The sequence below is a fragment of the Daldinia decipiens genome (genome assembly GCF_022478715.1).
Source record: "Daldinia decipiens strain CBS 113046 unplaced genomic scaffold F4813scaffold_44, whole genome shotgun sequence".
Lineage (NCBI taxonomy): Eukaryota > Fungi > Ascomycota > Sordariomycetes > Xylariales > Hypoxylaceae > Daldinia > Daldinia decipiens.
Genome location: NW_026054587.1, coordinates 157,274 through 171,984, shown reverse-complemented (window position 1 = coordinate 171,984; position 14,711 = coordinate 157,274). Strand labels below are relative to the sequence as shown.

Genomic DNA, 14,711 nt, shown 5'->3' with positions numbered 1-14,711 from the left:
GGGAACTTCTGTATCTATATTGTTGTTTTATGTAACTTCTTCTTCCAGAGCCCACGACATGACCCTAAAAATTGTAATATACTCACCAACGGCAAATGGAATCGCGTATATACTTGTTTCAAAATCGAGGTAGCCTTAGTGTATAAAATCCTAATATGCAACCCCAAATATGCATGCCTCCCTTCATATGACTTTCCCTATATGTCCAAAATCTATCCCTTACCACTTCTTAATCTTTCGCATGCTGCCCTCCTCTAGTAACGCCTTATGCATATCGAAGGCATTGAAAAGTAGGTGCGGCTCGTGGCCCCAGCCCTTCTTGAGGCATTCAAACTCTGCCTTCTCGAAGTAATCCTTGAGGATGGGTCGGTAATCTTCGTGGGCGCACTTGTCGATGATGACGCGGGCGCGCTCGCGGGGGCTCAACCCTCGGACGTCTGCGAGACCGGTTTCCGTCACTATCACATCCAAGTCGTGCTCGGTCTGGTCCACGTGTGTGCACATCGGTACGATACAGCTGACACCAATCGGATCTGTTTTAGATGGTCGCGTTGACGGTGTGTGCATGATGCTGTACTTAGACGACCGCAAGAAGTCAGCCGAACCGCCTAGCCCGTTCAGCATGCGGCTACCCATCACGTTAGTGCTGTTGGCGTGCGCGTAGATGTCAACCTCGACGGGTGTGTTCATGCCGATTACACCCAGCCGACGGATAATCTCAGGAGAGTTGGAAACCTGTTGCGAACGTAGGAGCAACTTGTTGCGGTACGCTTCCCAGTTGTCGTAGAAGCGCTTAAAGCCTTCGGGGGAGAAGCGGACCGAGGTTGCGGTAGCGAAATCGAGGCGGCCAGAGTCGAAGAGATCGAGGAAGGTGTCTTGGATAACCTCAGTCCACACTTTCAGGTTCCAGAAATTGGACTCGCTGAGGCCGCCGATGACAGCGTTGGCGATATTACCGATGCCAGATTGCAGGGGGAGGAGAGACTTGGGCATGCGACCGTGTTGAACTTCGTGCTCAAAAAACTCAATCAGGTGGCGTGCGATCGCACGAGAGTTTTCATCTGCAGGTGTGTTATGCGTCGTTTGGTCTTGGTAATCGGACTCGATCACGCCAACAACCTTTTCTGGATCGATAGGGATAGACGTAGTTCCAATACGGTCTTCAACGCCCATAATAAGGTAAGGCTTTCTTCTAGGGGGTAAGTCGGTCATTGTGATGTCGTGAAGTCCATCAAAGCTGGGAATCGACGTGTTGACTTCGATAATAATCTGGTATTACGAATTGTGGTTAATGCTTTGCCTTGGAATTAGTTGGTATAAGTGCTCACCTTGTCTGCGAGCTGGATGAGTTCTGGTGTTGCGCCAACTGATGCGCCCGGGACGATGCTTCCATCTTCTTTGATTTCTGAAGCCTCAACTACTACGACATCTAACTTGTTGTTCGGTCTATCCTTGGTGTAAAATCCCTAGTGGTGTTAGATATAGGTGCACTTGATACGTTATATAGTTGAATCCCTACGATCACTTACATATACTAGATCTACTGGAAACATAGATAAATGCTTATCAAAGAATTTGATTCTTCCCTCATTAATGCCTTTTGCAATGGCCTTGCCGACTTGGTGAGGACTACGCCTCTCGATCATGTCGAGTCCAGCCCATCGGTTCTCGGTTTCGGCTCCTGACGACGCGCCGACGAATAATGTGTAGCGGAGCTTGCCCTGGAGGTTGTTCTTCTCGACATGATCCGCTAAAAACGTGGGTATTTTCCTGTAATTGGAGTTTAGCCAGATGAACTGCATCGAGGAAAGGAGAAATAATAATAATCTACGTACTTTGGATAACCCACACCAGTGAACCCCGACCAACCAATATAGGCACCGTTGGGGAAATGGTGAAGCATATCTTCAGGTCGGCATAGCTTCTTTAGCATCGAAGGTCGACTAACACGAGCCTTCAGAGCTGCGGACGCTACAGGCGAGGCCATGTTGTCTCAAATTTGTCTCAAACTGAGCTCAGAAGCTCCCGCCACATGCGATCTGGAGGGGCAAGCAACGAAGATGGAGGGGCACAGCAGTGATTCTATTGATACAAGCACGAAAGCGCGATTGGCTACGAAACTGGGAGCGAACAGAAAAGAGAATTAGAAGAAAAGGATAGAAAATTAGGAACGAGGGTTAATTAAGGAAAGGAATGAGAAGAGGAGAGTGGGGAATCTGGGGAAATTTCATTATAATGATCTCAGGGTTCAAAGTTCGCGACTCTCGTGTAAGTAACAATTAAGTAACGATTTTTGAAGCTTGGGGAAAATGGAGAACGCCGAACGCCCGCCGAAACCGAGGCCCACAAATTTTAAATGGTGCCACTACGGAAGCTCTCTTTTTCAAGCTGATAATAACAGGTGATGCAGGCGAGGTGAATTTCCGGGGGAAAAAAAAGAAAAGTCAAAATTAACATCGAGACAAAATGAATTTTTTCTTCTTTTCTTCTTCTTCTTCCTCGCTCCTTGGGCATCCGAATAACTCAATGGTACCATTTGGACCCAAACATCTATACCAAGTGAGTTGCTGACTATGACGACACTTCGCCGTTGGCCCGTTCCTGATAAGCTAGGCTCGGCCCGAGCAGCATCGAAATCCCTTTGGTCCGGATAAAGGGAGTATGTAAATATGTAAATATGAAACAATAACGGGCTCTGGATTATTCGCCCGGAAGACAAAGGTTCTACCAATTGATTGCTTTTATTCGCCCGTTCTGATGTAATAGGGATTCTTATACCGAATCTAGCCTCCACATCCAGCACGTTCCGAAAACAATCCGGGGTTGAGCGAAAACGTGTAAGTGCCTTTCGAGAATTTGTATAGGCTGGGGAACTATACAATGCGATGTTGTGCACGTGAACCATGTGTCAAAGAAAGCTACGAGCCACGAGTCAAGTGGCTATATCTACATAATGCTACATACAGAGGGATGGACAAAAACTTCTAACTGGCTCGACGATTCCAGAGATCCCGCCACATCTCCTTGAATCCGTAATGAGGCGCTTTCGAGTCGTATACCTTTACAGTATGGCCACCTTTCCCGAAGCGATCTAAGATACTACTAGGACTATTTCCAACCCCGTCTGATAGAGCTCTCGCCGGGCCACTGGCTCTGTCCTTTATTGCATCTGCAAGTTGCGGCGCAACATCCGCATAGCAGTTATTCAACTCTCGTTCGAGTGAGAAATACGGCTTCTTTGCGAGTTCAGGCGCCATCAAGTTATAAGATCGCGTAAGAGTGTTCAGATGGCTAATGGAAAGGTTCATGTAAGATTGTTCCGTAGCTAGCCAGTCGGGATCTCGGAAGGGTGGCAATGGAATTTCCTGAGTTGTCGCCACACTAACGGCAGCCTCCGGCGCCGGTTCGGGATTCGTGTCCAAGAATGTTTGTTGTCTCATTTTGGCCATGATTGGGTCGTCTGTCGAATTTGTAGGTACCGCTATCTGCTCGACGTTGCGCTTTCGTGGATTGTGCACTTCTTCGGCTTTCGCATATTGTCTTGCCCGATTCATCTGATCTTCGAGTGAGCCGCCTTTACTCGCAATCATCCGGGAAGCATGACGTCTCCAATCATTCCGCAGCCGAGCCCGGAACACGTGCGCGGCTTTCGATAATTCCTGCTGCTTCTCAATCCACGGTGGTACTATCTCTTGACGCTTGATCATCTTGTTCATAATGTACTCGGTTGTATCTATGAACGGATTATCACTTCTCGTATCTCGTTCGACTCCCTTGCCCCTCGGAATGTTCTTGAACTGTCCTCTCGCGATAGCATCTTCGATTCTCTCGTTTGCTAACGAAGCTAGTCCTGTCAAGGTATTCGGTAGTGCTCGGGCGGCGGGTCTAAAGCGATCGCGGAATTCCTTCCTCATTGCCTCCCTCTCTTTCTCGCTGAGGCCTCCTCGTGCCTCTTTCATACCCATACCTGTGTATACAGAAGCCTTATCCCTAGCGTTGGCAGCCCTGTGTCCGGCCTTCATCTTTGGTTCCTGTCTAATTCGCATGTCAATCGGTTGGAGGTCAGGTAATTTTGGATGGCCTCGTAAATCTTTCTTTAGATGTTTATGTGCGTCGTCGAGCATCCGTAAAACAGTATCTTCGGTAGCTTCAGTACCCGTCCACGGTTGACTTGTTGCTGCGAGACGGGTGCCCACGCCAGCAGCGGATGGCATGTCGGCTTCGGCGAAAGCTGCGGCATAGTCGGATCGAAACTCGGCATCTTTAACTTTCGCGAAAAGACGTTCTTTTAATTCGTCCGAGAAACCGGCATCTTCCACTGATCGTCGACCGGCTCTCCCTCCTGTGAGCAACGCCTCCTCCGTAGCCTCTTGCAAACGGCGGGCCATCGGACCCAGCTCAGGATTAGTTTCTTCATCGGCTGTATTATTAGATTGGTGGCTAGGGCTGCTGCCAGCTGGAGAATGAGTAGACTTGGATGCATATCTTTTCCATTGATTAATCGCGGGGATTTGGGCGTTTCGAGCAAGTAGTACATGAGCGCATCGAGCGCAAATGTATGGAGATGGTATGCCTCTAGCCATTTCCACCTTCTACGTAGGGTAATAACCAAAGAAGTGACATTTTGTTATGGCAGCATTAAAATGCACATGTCCATATTAGCAATACTGTGGCAAGAAAATCAACGGACGGAGATAAGCAACAATGGTAAGAAAATAGCGAACATGGAGATGAGCTCATGAAATTAGAAGCTTCCCGGACTTTAGCCGATTCATACTTCAGTGGCCTTACCTAGAAGACAGTTAATTATTAAACAATTTCACAATATGTCAGAAAAAGAGAAGCACAATCCATGGGGATTAAGTAAATAAAATAAAATAAAATAGAAATGCTTTTATATTCTTGCTTTTGAAGATATCGCTCGTTCTAACCTGCCAAGGCCAAATACATAGGTACAGGTAGCAGATGTTACTCGCCGTAGGTAGCAGCATGGCCAATGCTTAGATGGGTACCTAAAGGAACATATGCACCTATAAGGTACCTCCTAAATACCTAACCACCTTCCAAATAAGTATATCATCTTAAATTTGATTGGCCATTGAATACAGACAGTTGCAGTTGGTTATGTTAGAAAGGAATTCTAATACCCCACTTCAGTGGTGAAAATCTTATATAACAGGTACCTAATGCGTTTAAGCATCGCACCTTCCAACAGTTGCTAGGTTAAGGGACTCAACTAAGTTAGAGAATAAAAAGAGAGCACGCTATTACATAGGGTCCGAATTTCCTGATTTAGTTGGTATAGGGTTCCATTTTGAACGGTCAGAAACTCAGGGCCATGTCTACCTGTATAAGCACTTAAATTACCCAATCGCACATCACCGACATGATGCACAACAGTGATATCAAGAGAGAGTTAGCAACGGAAATAGCAGCTAGAATAGAAACTATTGGTAGTTAATATTGATTCTGTTTATTCGAGTCTTCAGGGGAGGTTCACCGCCTGTAGCATATATAATGCGCATATAAGCGCCACCCCTCAAAACATAACACTAGGTAGTTTATCATCCCTGATTATTAATATACTGCTACACCTCCTGGAAGCTCAGTGATCCACTGCCCTGGCTTTCCGACGTCTTCAACAACCTGTTGAGCCTTCTTGCACTTCATAGCGTCCGCAGCGGATTGAATCTTAAGAACGCCGCAGTTAGCATTGGCGCAATTACCAGTAGGTAAAGCATCCATAGCCTTTTGCAAAGAATCATCCTTCCATCCAAAGAGGTAATCACCGTGCTGGCCATATCCAATGCTGCCACCAACATCAGTAACACGTACATAGGTGACTTAATAGAGGGGACTTACGAGTCGCCGAAGCTGTAGACGAAGGGCTGCTTGCCGTTTCCGTACCAAGCGGTGTTCTTATACCTTCCAGTGTCCCACATGACTTCGTACATAACCTGAGGAATAGCAACGGGGTGAGTAGAAGGGCAGTTCGGGCTACCAAGGCCACCGCCGTTGGAGTAGGCAACGTGGGACTTGTGGTCTGGTGAATCGAGATTCTTTCCATCCCAGCAGGACGGGAAGATGACGGTAGCACGGATTCCTCCCGGGCAGTACTTGGTTGGGAGCTCGCCTGTGTCTTTGCTATCGCAGGGAGCGAAGCCCTCGCCATTTCCGAGGCAGCGGTGACAGATGGAGGGTTTGTATATGTTTTGTTTGTTCATGGGGTCTCCTGCGATCATCCGGAAACCAGGCTTGAATGCCGTCACCTTACCATTTTTGGCGCTGTAAGGCATGTAGTACACCGTCATCCCCCCGTCCTGCTGGAGGCCAACGTTGGCAAATTGGGGGACGCGCTGGAAGGTACCATTGTCAGGAGACTTGAAGTACAATGATGCGGTCCAATAGTTGCTGAAGTCCTCTGAGTAGGTGCAAGTCGTGCAAGTGGACAAGCTGGGGGGATCGTATTGAGCTGGTGTCATCTGAGTCATGTTAGCGGCAGTCTTCGATCAGGTTCATGCACACTACCGTAAGATTAAACGAGTTTCCTCCGATGATCTGATGTGTGTGGGGGGCGGGGTTTTGACCAGGAGAGACCAAAGGATCAGCGCGTTCGATGGTGAGTTGTGAGCAGCCAAAACGAAGCATGTTCTGTGCAGAGGCATGCTGCCCCAAAAGGGCGCCTACAATGAGAGAGCTCCAAAACATGGTGAAGTGCTTTGCGTGAAGTTCCAAAGTGAACGTGGCGACACATGCTGCATCGGGCCCTGCTGGCTTCTTAAATACCTAAACAACTAGATTACAGTCTGACTCCGCAATTCGACCTATAGATTAATACCTAGGTGCCGTGAAGAATCCTTGATACATATAACTGCCGGTAGGATTCTTTTAGCCGGAGACAAAAGCCGGCCAACTGGAACGTCAAGATTTAAAGGCACTACCATGATTGTGATATGAAGTAGTCTATTCCATGTGACTATAGAAGGTAATTTTCGAGCCCCTAATCTCCTAGTCCCGGTGGATTCTACGCCGTGTACCTAGACATGATTTATACAAACTGCCCGCTCGACAGCAGGTAAGATTAGTCATGTTACAATCCAATAGGGTACCGCGACCCAACAGCCTATTCCCAGGCCATGAAGTCCATAAAGAGTAGAAAGGGAAGATCTGAATAAAATATATGGATCAAAGAAGGTGTATTGATTGAATTGATGTTTCAAAATCGAGACTCACAAGACTTATGATACGAATCAAGGACCGATATGAGGCCCGTAAAAGTGGGACCAACCGGCCGGAATGATTATAAGAGTGCCGGGTAATTACACGTGACATCCTCCGCCTAGGGACGCCGGGAGATGACGTTCTTTAGATAATCCTGGCACAATCTTCTTAGTTAAAGTGCTTTCAGCAGTAGCCGACTTAGGATTGTACTACTACTTGGTATTAATATAAGACAAGTCTCTCTTTAAACCTCTTCGATGGGGTTATACAGCCTTATATAGCCCCTATTCTACCATCCATACATAGTTCGAATTTTGAACCTCAATAAACACAGTGCTTTGTATTAGTATTCGGCTCAACGTATCTTGAGGTTTATAGCAAGATATGTCATGTATAGGTAAGCACCTAATTTACCAGCTTCAACCCAGGTTGGATTTCAATACCTCCAACTCAGCTTACTTCTCTCCCTTTTCGGAATTTTTGGTTTCGCTAGTCAACTCTTGGAAATCCTCCTCGTGTATCATGAAAGCGTCGTCGTTAAGACCGCGATGTTGCCACCAGAAGATAACGGTTTGAACAGCAAGTGCTATTGCCGGAGCAGCCCAGGCCCACACAAGGGTAGGGTCTGTAATCGCAGGAATTAAAATTTCACCCAAGGCACTGCTCAGAGCAGTCATGAATAAGAATAGGGCAACGACCGTTGCCCTCATATTCTCCGGAGCACGGGCGTACGCGAGCTCGTACGCTGTAACATTGATAAAGATTTCGGACATAGCACCTAGGGCAACGTTTGGGATCTGCCACCAAATTGAGATTGGAGACACCCCATCGCAGTCGGTAGCGTAGTAGCCACAAGGTGACGTTCTATAGACGTATAACTGCACGACGGCTCCAAATACTGTTTTTGGGTTTAGGATTAGCATCTATTCACATCCGTAAATAGGGGGAAATACTCGCCTCCGGAAATGGTAGCAAGTACAAAGCCAATTGTCATCCGGGTAATACGGCCAACTTTGATCTTTCTACGCTCCAAGGCTGGATATACTATCTGCGCCATAAATGGCGAAAAGACAATAATCACCAAAGGATTGAAGTGCCCGAGTAGATCATTAGGTGCACCGTTAGACTGATATACGAAAACATTTTGTGTCAGCTTTGCAATACTACAATTCTACAATATCCAGCGTCATTTGTCGATTGAGTCGAAATGATAGGGTCATCACACTTACTACTGAGAGTTAGCTACTATATTTCGAGGAAAATAACAATACGAGATGTTTACCTACCAGTTAGGCTGGCGCCTTGCGAACTTTGCGTTGAACCGACACCTCCGCTTAAACGATCACGTGTGTCAGCTTTATAATCATACAATCATAAAATCTTCACCTTGTTCTATAGGTTGAGGCTTATTTGAGTGAATTGAAATGATAGGGTCATCTGCACTTACTACTGAGCGTTAGCCACTGTACTTCGAGACCATTCTAGAAAGGAGGATCGAAAATAACAACACGAGATTTTTTTCATGCATACCTTATTAAGAGTCCAAATGGGAATGTAGCAGAATATCCGTACGGCTGTCCATGTCCGTTCACTATCAGCCACGTCCTTCTCAGAGTAGGTAACATGGATGTTCTGCTCTGCTAGCACTGAAGGTTTCACGTTATACCAAAACTTTTTCGAGAAGATGTTTCCTTTGCTCTTCTTCAAAGCTAAAACAGTGATCTTCACGAAACGGGCCAGATCGGAACCCTGAGGTGGCTTCTTGATCGTCCGCTTATACATGACGGCGAGTAGGATCGGTAACAGGAAATATATGATGCCTGGTAGGAGGAAAGCAAGCCAGAAGCTGTGATACTTTTCGACATAGACCACGGCGATGCTGAAAAATGCACCCACGTTGACAAAGGCGTAGAAGATAAGCATAATATGGCTGACAGTCGTTTCGGGGTCGACAAGCACTTTCTCTCCGGTTACAAGTACCTTGGTATATTCTTTTTGATACGAGTACTGGTCAATAACTGTCGGGGCAACATTTGGTTTAAAAATGCCAGCCCCGATGGCAAGCAATATGAAAGAAACAAGGAAAGGAGCCACGCCCTTGCCAGCCTATTTTTATGACAAGACCTGTTAATATGTCTCGATGAAGAATTACTGCTAGGGAAATCGGAAATAATACCTGAAGTAAAGCTGGAGCAGCACCTCCAACCATAATTATGTGAGCAACACCTCCCACAAGGACACCCCAGCTATAGAAATGGGTTAGTATAAGAAAACAGAGGGGGTAATGGGGGGTTATTCCTTACATTATAGCTTTATAACGGCCGATTTTTACGTCTGCAAGCCACGCACCAAAGATAGGAATGATATATGCCAGAAAGGTGAACAGAAGCCCCAGAGCAGAAGCTGTTTGAATGCCAAGGTTCAGGGCACCAGCATGGGAATTGGGCTTTGATTTATCAATAGCACCAGTCCCAGGGCCGCCAGCCGGTAGAGGAAACTGCCTGTAAAGAGTTATAATGTTAGGTTGGGATCTTGTTACGTGAGGTTTTGCGAGAGTTAGGTACGCACATATAATTGTTAAAAACAGCTTTGACGCCATAGTAAGAAGCTCGTTCGGCCAGTTCCACAAAACAAAGAGACCAGGCTGCCAGAGGAATGGAATCGTTGACTTTACGCAACGTCCTCCGTTCCTCTTCGGTCGGAGGCGGGTAGGCCTCATAGTCGATAACGGGGCCAGCTTCTTCAAGCGATTCGGGCAGCGACTCGACGCGGGGAGACTCGGTGGACTGGGTTACGGCTTTTTCCTGTACATATTGCCTTTCTATATCGCGGATACCCGGGACTGGGTCTGCGTCTGGTTCGACGACTTTTTGGACGTTGAGACCGACAACATTCTCAGCTACGGATTGTGTTAGATAGACAATTAACGGTACTAATGATAGACGGAATGTCAGGACGTACCCATGATGAGCGGATGCTTTCCTTAGGTGTAAGGAATAGGTCGCGAGACTGGCTAAAAGTCTACAGCATGCGTAGGTTCAACGGGAAGGTTGGCATTGCCCTTATTAATATATAATACGACGCATGGGTATACATTCTAACCTAGTGATTTGATACTGGCCTTTGAAACTGATCTTGGATGATTGGATTGGACGGACCTACCAACCACATAGGAAGTTCATGAGGCGAGAGCAGGGGTTATCCTTACGAAGTAGGAAGGAATGTAAAGTGCCAAGACGATAACAAGCTTGAAGACCTACATTGCGCCATTGCGGAGCTGCAAAGCCAAATAAGAGAGGGGCGCGGATTGGTTGTGTGATCGCCATCTGAATACATTTTAGTTAATCGTATCTTGCAACCGATTATAGCTAATACCAAAGCCAGGGTCTCATTATATAATACATGGTTAGATCTTTCGTCGAGAATCTAGATCCAGATCCTTTGGATTCGGCGTATTGACCATTTTTGCCTCCCATCTTCCAGATCTTGCTGTCTACGAGAACTGAACGCCGGGATTTCCTGCTTTTATGACCAGAGCCAGCTTTGCGTGACCAAAGTGAGACTAGGAAACTGGCGGATTTTGCATTAGACGTATTGTTGCACATAAATCGGTGGCCTTACGATGCGCGAGGAAGCAAAACCTATTTTTGGGTCCCAATAACGATATCCTTCAAGACAGTACAGATAAGACATTCAAAGTATACTACCATCTTTACTCATTTTACCAATTTATATAAGAGTAGCAGACAAAAGGCTACGTATTATATACACCATGTACATAGTATATAGATAAATACAGCTGGGGATAATGGCTTCGCATACGCATTAACAGAAAAGCTAGGATGAGCTGAAGATAATCGCGAGTCCAGCACCCTTATAGAGTCTAGTCTTCTCGCTGCAATCTCGGATATACGATCAACCCTAGGATTCGGTACGGAGCCTAGCGTATGGTCCAGACGGAGAGCCAACTTATCAGGTTTTATACCCATTAATTAATATCATACACAGAGTGAGTGTCTAGGGTAGGTAAACCAAGTAGTGTATTGTATTGATCCAGTAACGCCTGGCTTTCTATCCTCTTATGAGGGCGTTGTGCGCCTTTTATATAGTAGGTAGACCCTTGTAAATACCCCTACCCACTTATACCCTAATACAGCTGATATAATTGAGCTTTAGCGAGATTCTGAAGAACAGCAGTCTGGCTGGTTTAGAATGTTTAAATTGAAGCCGATATAGTAGCGTAAGTAAGGGTTAAGAGGTATGTATTAAAGATCGGGCTTGATATTACAGAAATGTGCTGAGTTACTGCTTATTGATGGGTCACCTTTCGAGTATTTTACGTTAGTCGACTACTGTAACTGTTGCTTCTCACAACGCAACGCACGCGGGAGGAGAGGAAGAATCTTCCAAGTTCAGCTAGAAACTAAGCTAGGTACCTAGGTAGGTAGGTAATTAATAAGAATGGATACATCTAGCACGCTTTTCGCCCGCGTAATAGTGCAATAGCGCAATATACCGAACGTACTGATATCTGGGGTCTACGGCGCGCCAGGGGCGGGATGTTCCTTTCCCAACTCTATCCGCATAAGAGAGAAGTCTACTAAGAATGAAATGCCACGTGGATAATGTGCGTAGTAGTACATACCAGGTATGTAGGTACATATATGCAGAAATGAAGATACTTGCGAAATGATCTATCAGATTGCTAACCGATTCGCTAATTATCCGCCGAAACTTACCTACCTACCGTACCTATGCACAGAACAATTATTATTCTGCCATAAGATACTACCTCGCAAATACTTCCTAGATTCGTCTGAGTAATGGATACGAGCCGCGTGACCTCTTCATAATTTATTGAAATTTATTTTTACAATTGCTTACTCTATTTTTTTGGGCTACCTTACTGTCTTTTCGCACATCGTCACTAGGGAAGCGCCATAACTCAATTACAGAATGATACCAGGTAACTATAGGAATGAAACTTGAACTAGATCGTGGTTCAATTGCGTTCATTAGATATAGAGAGTCTTGGCTCATCTTATACGATATGAAATCTATGATCTATAATGACGCTACCATCCTCATATCCTCATGCCCATTTTCCTAAAAAGCCCATTAGAGCCATTCCCGCAACAAGTCCTAATCCTCCAAGAGTTGTTATTAGAGCCCCTGCATCTGCCAATTCACCACCAAACATCCAATCTCCCGCCCACATCTCCACAACTCCAACCCATATGAGTATACCGGCTGATAAAGCATTGAGAGTCCCCAGAGTAATCAGTGTTCTAGGGTCGTTACCATTAAACTGATTCAGAACCCCAATACCAATTGCCATACCAACCGGAGTAACCAAAGCAAAGGCGGCAGCCATCAGAAACTTATGGGATATTGGTAACGAGTTCAAATTCTTATTCCCCTGCAGAGAGTCTCCGTTATCCGTTATTATTGGAACTTGTGTGGACGCGGTATCATCTATGATTAATTGTGCATGATTGGCATTTTCTCCTTCGGCTCTATTAAAATGACCAACCGAGGCAATGCGGGTACCGAGAGCTATACCCTCAAACATCTGATGGAAGAGGATGACAACAAAAAGAGTTACGAAGAAGCTGTCCCCTGCAACCACCAAAGTAACGCCGATCACTTAGAAATGAAATTAGTGCTGGATAAGACTGATGGTTAACGAATGATGACTTACGAAGCGAGTGAAATATTATGCCAGCTTCAAGCACTGCGACGCCAACCACCTCGCCGTTGTACTGAGTTCTGGCCCAGAACCTTTGGGCTAAACGATGGCTCACGTTCTCTATTACGAATGCAAAGAACATTCCGGCCATGACAATCGCAGCTGTTGTCGCTTCGTACTTAAGCTCTCCAAGACACTCATTGGTGAACATAAGCTCAGCATGCGTGAAAAGCTAGACATAGGTTAGTGACTAGTAGTATACGTAGTATATCGACCCAGGAGACTCACATGGACAAATGCTGTTGATATTATAACTCCGGTACCGAACTGCTTTAGAATGAGGAAAACTGGCTGGAACTTCTGTGGCAGTATAGGCTTAAGGAATATTGGCCCTGCGACGCCTATAGAATGCCATGAGTTTATTACCATCAGGTACTGGGTTAAACAGTTATGCTTACCGATGAAGCTCGTGACTAGAATGACGAAGAGAAGTGCAATCCTAAGAGGGACGTTGTAGTCTCGATCTCGTCGGGAGCATAGTGCTACGCTACTCTCGCTCGACCTGCCGACACAATGTCTGTCATACTTTAGAGACGTGAATTGGCAACACCTTCGTTGGAACCTACTTACTCAACCCCTGCATGGAAATGACAAGTTTGTCCCACACTCTCACTGTGTGCGTCGCCCTCTTCTGAGTGATTGGCTGGGTCCTCGCTGTTAAGACCGAGGACTTCAACATCGGAGCCGTTAGGCGCAAGGCAAAATCTGGGTTATTAGCATTGATTTATATTCTAAGGAGTATATTGTTATTGTTTAACATACGATTCACCCCCGTGTGTATGACAGCCTGTATATGTAGGAGGAATCTCACTAGTGGCTGTCGCCGGCACCACTACTTGAAGCTCTGTTGTACCATAGAGACATAATCTATACCTCGTTAGCCAGCTAATCTAACTAACCTGTCAGCATAATGACTCACATTGAAACGCCGTGCATATGACATTCTGATACAGCAGTAAAACTTTCAGTGGCTCGAGGGACTATAGGAGCTGGTGTGGTCATTGGACCCTGTGATATAGGTCTTAGAGGGATATATGATGCTTCGGCGTAGGAAAAAAAGTCAAGCGCGGTAAGAATGTTAAGTGGAAGCGCGGCCGACAGCTTCTGGAACCAACTCATAATGTCAAAAGTGTATGTATTGTTGCTTCCAAGTGGTAGTTAAGTCGATCGTGGCCTCTGGTTAATCCCAAAATAGGGGGTGGTTTTATGGCGAGTCGTAGCTGTGTTGAATGAATAAATAGGCCTATTAGCAGAGCCGCATAATATAAATGAAGATCTGTGTAATTATCACTTAAATAGTTCTTTTTCGCTGAAGAAGTTTCTTTTTGGCCATCAAGGTGCTTCGGCTTTTCGACAACTTAGGAAGTTATACTTGGCGTTCTCACGAAATCTATTCTAGTCCGTTTTTATCCCCACACAACTTCCCTTGGCCTTCTTCCTACTGCTTAGCAGGTCTAGGTAGAAACTCGAAGAATTAATTATTTTAAGTCTTGACAAGATAATTTCTTCTTTCTAGTCATATAAAAATGAACAAGAACCCTGATGGGCGTCGTGAAACCTTGCGAGTTCTGAGTGCATGGAAACGCGCGCACGGCACACCAATGTTCATGTATTTATCCGCCATCTTAAAGGCTATGTGTCTGTGCAGGTATAAACGCAGAAGTTTTGGTACATACTACGTATGACGTATACTATAGAGTTAATATAAATTTAGTATATCCCAATTGGCTTTCCCAACGTG

General features: G+C 45.7%; 5 protein-coding genes across 5 annotated transcripts; all 5 read right to left on the bottom strand.

Annotated features, from left to right (window-relative positions):
• Positions 1-2: 2 nt before the first annotated feature.
• On the bottom strand, positions 3-2,169 carry F4813DRAFT_248256 (uncharacterized protein). Its single transcript, XM_049240115.1, has 4 exons — positions 1,836-2,169; positions 1,530-1,770; positions 1,329-1,466; positions 3-1,269 (listed from the first exon to the last, which is right to left on the bottom strand). The coding sequence occupies exons 1-4, from the start codon at positions 1,985-1,987 to the stop codon at positions 220-222; spliced, it is 1,581 nt and encodes a 526-aa protein (XP_049095656.1). The 5' UTR covers positions 1,988-2,169; the 3' UTR covers positions 3-219.
• A 321-nt stretch (positions 2,170-2,490) lies between these two features.
• On the bottom strand, positions 2,491-4,857 carry F4813DRAFT_373721 (uncharacterized protein). The gene is made up of 2 exons (XM_049244848.1): positions 2,614-4,857; positions 2,491-2,559 (listed from the first exon to the last, which is right to left on the bottom strand). Exon 1 carries the CDS (start codon positions 4,581-4,583, stop codon positions 2,985-2,987), a length of 1,599 nt encoding a protein of 532 aa, XP_049095655.1. The 5' UTR covers positions 4,584-4,857; the 3' UTR covers positions 2,491-2,559; positions 2,614-2,984.
• A 614-nt stretch (positions 4,858-5,471) lies between these two features.
• On the bottom strand, positions 5,472-6,748 carry F4813DRAFT_248253 (uncharacterized protein). Its single transcript, XM_049240114.1, has 3 exons — positions 6,529-6,748; positions 5,863-6,482; positions 5,472-5,809 (listed from the first exon to the last, which is right to left on the bottom strand). The coding sequence occupies exons 1-3, from the start codon at positions 6,706-6,708 to the stop codon at positions 5,578-5,580; spliced, it is 1,032 nt and encodes a 343-aa protein (XP_049095654.1). The 5' UTR covers positions 6,709-6,748; the 3' UTR covers positions 5,472-5,577.
• A 589-nt stretch (positions 6,749-7,337) lies between these two features.
• Positions 7,338-10,404, bottom strand: F4813DRAFT_373718 (PTR2-domain-containing protein). Its single transcript, XM_049244847.1, has 8 exons — positions 10,183-10,404; positions 9,790-10,120; positions 9,525-9,722; positions 9,398-9,467; positions 8,748-9,327; positions 8,509-8,549; positions 8,179-8,347; positions 7,338-8,119 (listed from the first exon to the last, which is right to left on the bottom strand). Exons 1-8 carry the CDS (start codon positions 10,184-10,186, stop codon positions 7,677-7,679), a joined length of 1,836 nt encoding a protein of 611 aa, XP_049095653.1. The 5' UTR covers positions 10,187-10,404; the 3' UTR covers positions 7,338-7,676.
• Positions 10,405-12,138: 1,734 nt separating this feature from the next.
• F4813DRAFT_248247 (Zip-domain-containing protein) lies at positions 12,139-14,512 on the bottom strand. The gene is made up of 7 exons (XM_049240113.1): positions 13,890-14,512; positions 13,733-13,837; positions 13,541-13,675; positions 13,369-13,487; positions 13,199-13,311; positions 12,923-13,142; positions 12,139-12,867 (listed from the first exon to the last, which is right to left on the bottom strand). The coding sequence occupies exons 1-7, from the start codon at positions 14,087-14,089 to the stop codon at positions 12,314-12,316; spliced, it is 1,446 nt and encodes a 481-aa protein (XP_049095652.1). The 5' UTR covers positions 14,090-14,512; the 3' UTR covers positions 12,139-12,313.
• Between the last annotated feature and the right edge of the window lie 199 nt (positions 14,513-14,711).

Bases quoted from the DNA above. Each gene is read 5' to 3' on its own strand.
- F4813DRAFT_373721 (XM_049244848.1), bottom strand. From the start codon at position 4,583: ATGGCTAGAGGCATACCATCTCCATACATTTGCGCTCGATGCGCTCAT.
- F4813DRAFT_373718 (XM_049244847.1), bottom strand. The intron at 9,468-9,524 runs GTAAGGAATAAC...CCATTTCTATAG, and splicing joins GGCCGTTATAAAGCTATAAT to CTGGGGTGTCCTTGTGGGAG. The intron at 8,120-8,178 runs GCGAGTATTTCC...ACCCAAAAACAG, and splicing joins ACTTGCTACCATTTCCGGAG to TATTTGGAGCCGTCGTGCAG.
- F4813DRAFT_248256 (XM_049240115.1), bottom strand. From the start codon at position 1,987: ATGGCCTCGCCTGTAGCGTCCGCAGCTCTGAAGGCTCGTGTTAGTCGA. The intron at 1,771-1,835 runs GTACGTAGATTA...CTCCAATTACAG, and splicing joins ACTGGTGTGGGTTATCCAAA to GAAAATACCCACGTTTTTAG. The intron at 1,467-1,529 runs GTAAGTGATCGT...TAACACCACTAG, and splicing joins TTCCAGTAGATCTAGTATAT to GGATTTTACACCAAGGATAG.
- F4813DRAFT_248247 (XM_049240113.1), bottom strand. From the start codon at position 14,089: ATGAGTTGGTTCCAGAAGCTGTCGGCCGCGCTTCCACTTAACATTCTT. The intron at 13,838-13,889 runs GTGAGTCATTAT...AACGAGGTATAG, and splicing joins CATATGCACGGCGTTTCAAT to ATTATGTCTCTATGGTACAA. The intron at 13,488-13,540 runs GTAAGTAGGTTC...AAAGTATGACAG, and splicing joins CATTTCCATGCAGGGGTTGA to ACATTGTGTCGGCAGGTCGA.
- F4813DRAFT_248253 (XM_049240114.1), bottom strand. From the start codon at position 6,708: ATGTTTTGGAGCTCTCTCATTGTAGGCGCCCTTTTGGGGCAGCATGCC. The intron at 6,483-6,528 runs GTAGTGTGCATG...AACATGACTCAG, and splicing joins GAAACTCGTTTAATCTTACG to ATGACACCAGCTCAATACGA. The intron at 5,810-5,862 runs GTAAGTCCCCTC...TGTTGGTGGCAG, and splicing joins GTCTACAGCTTCGGCGACTC to CATTGGATATGGCCAGCACG.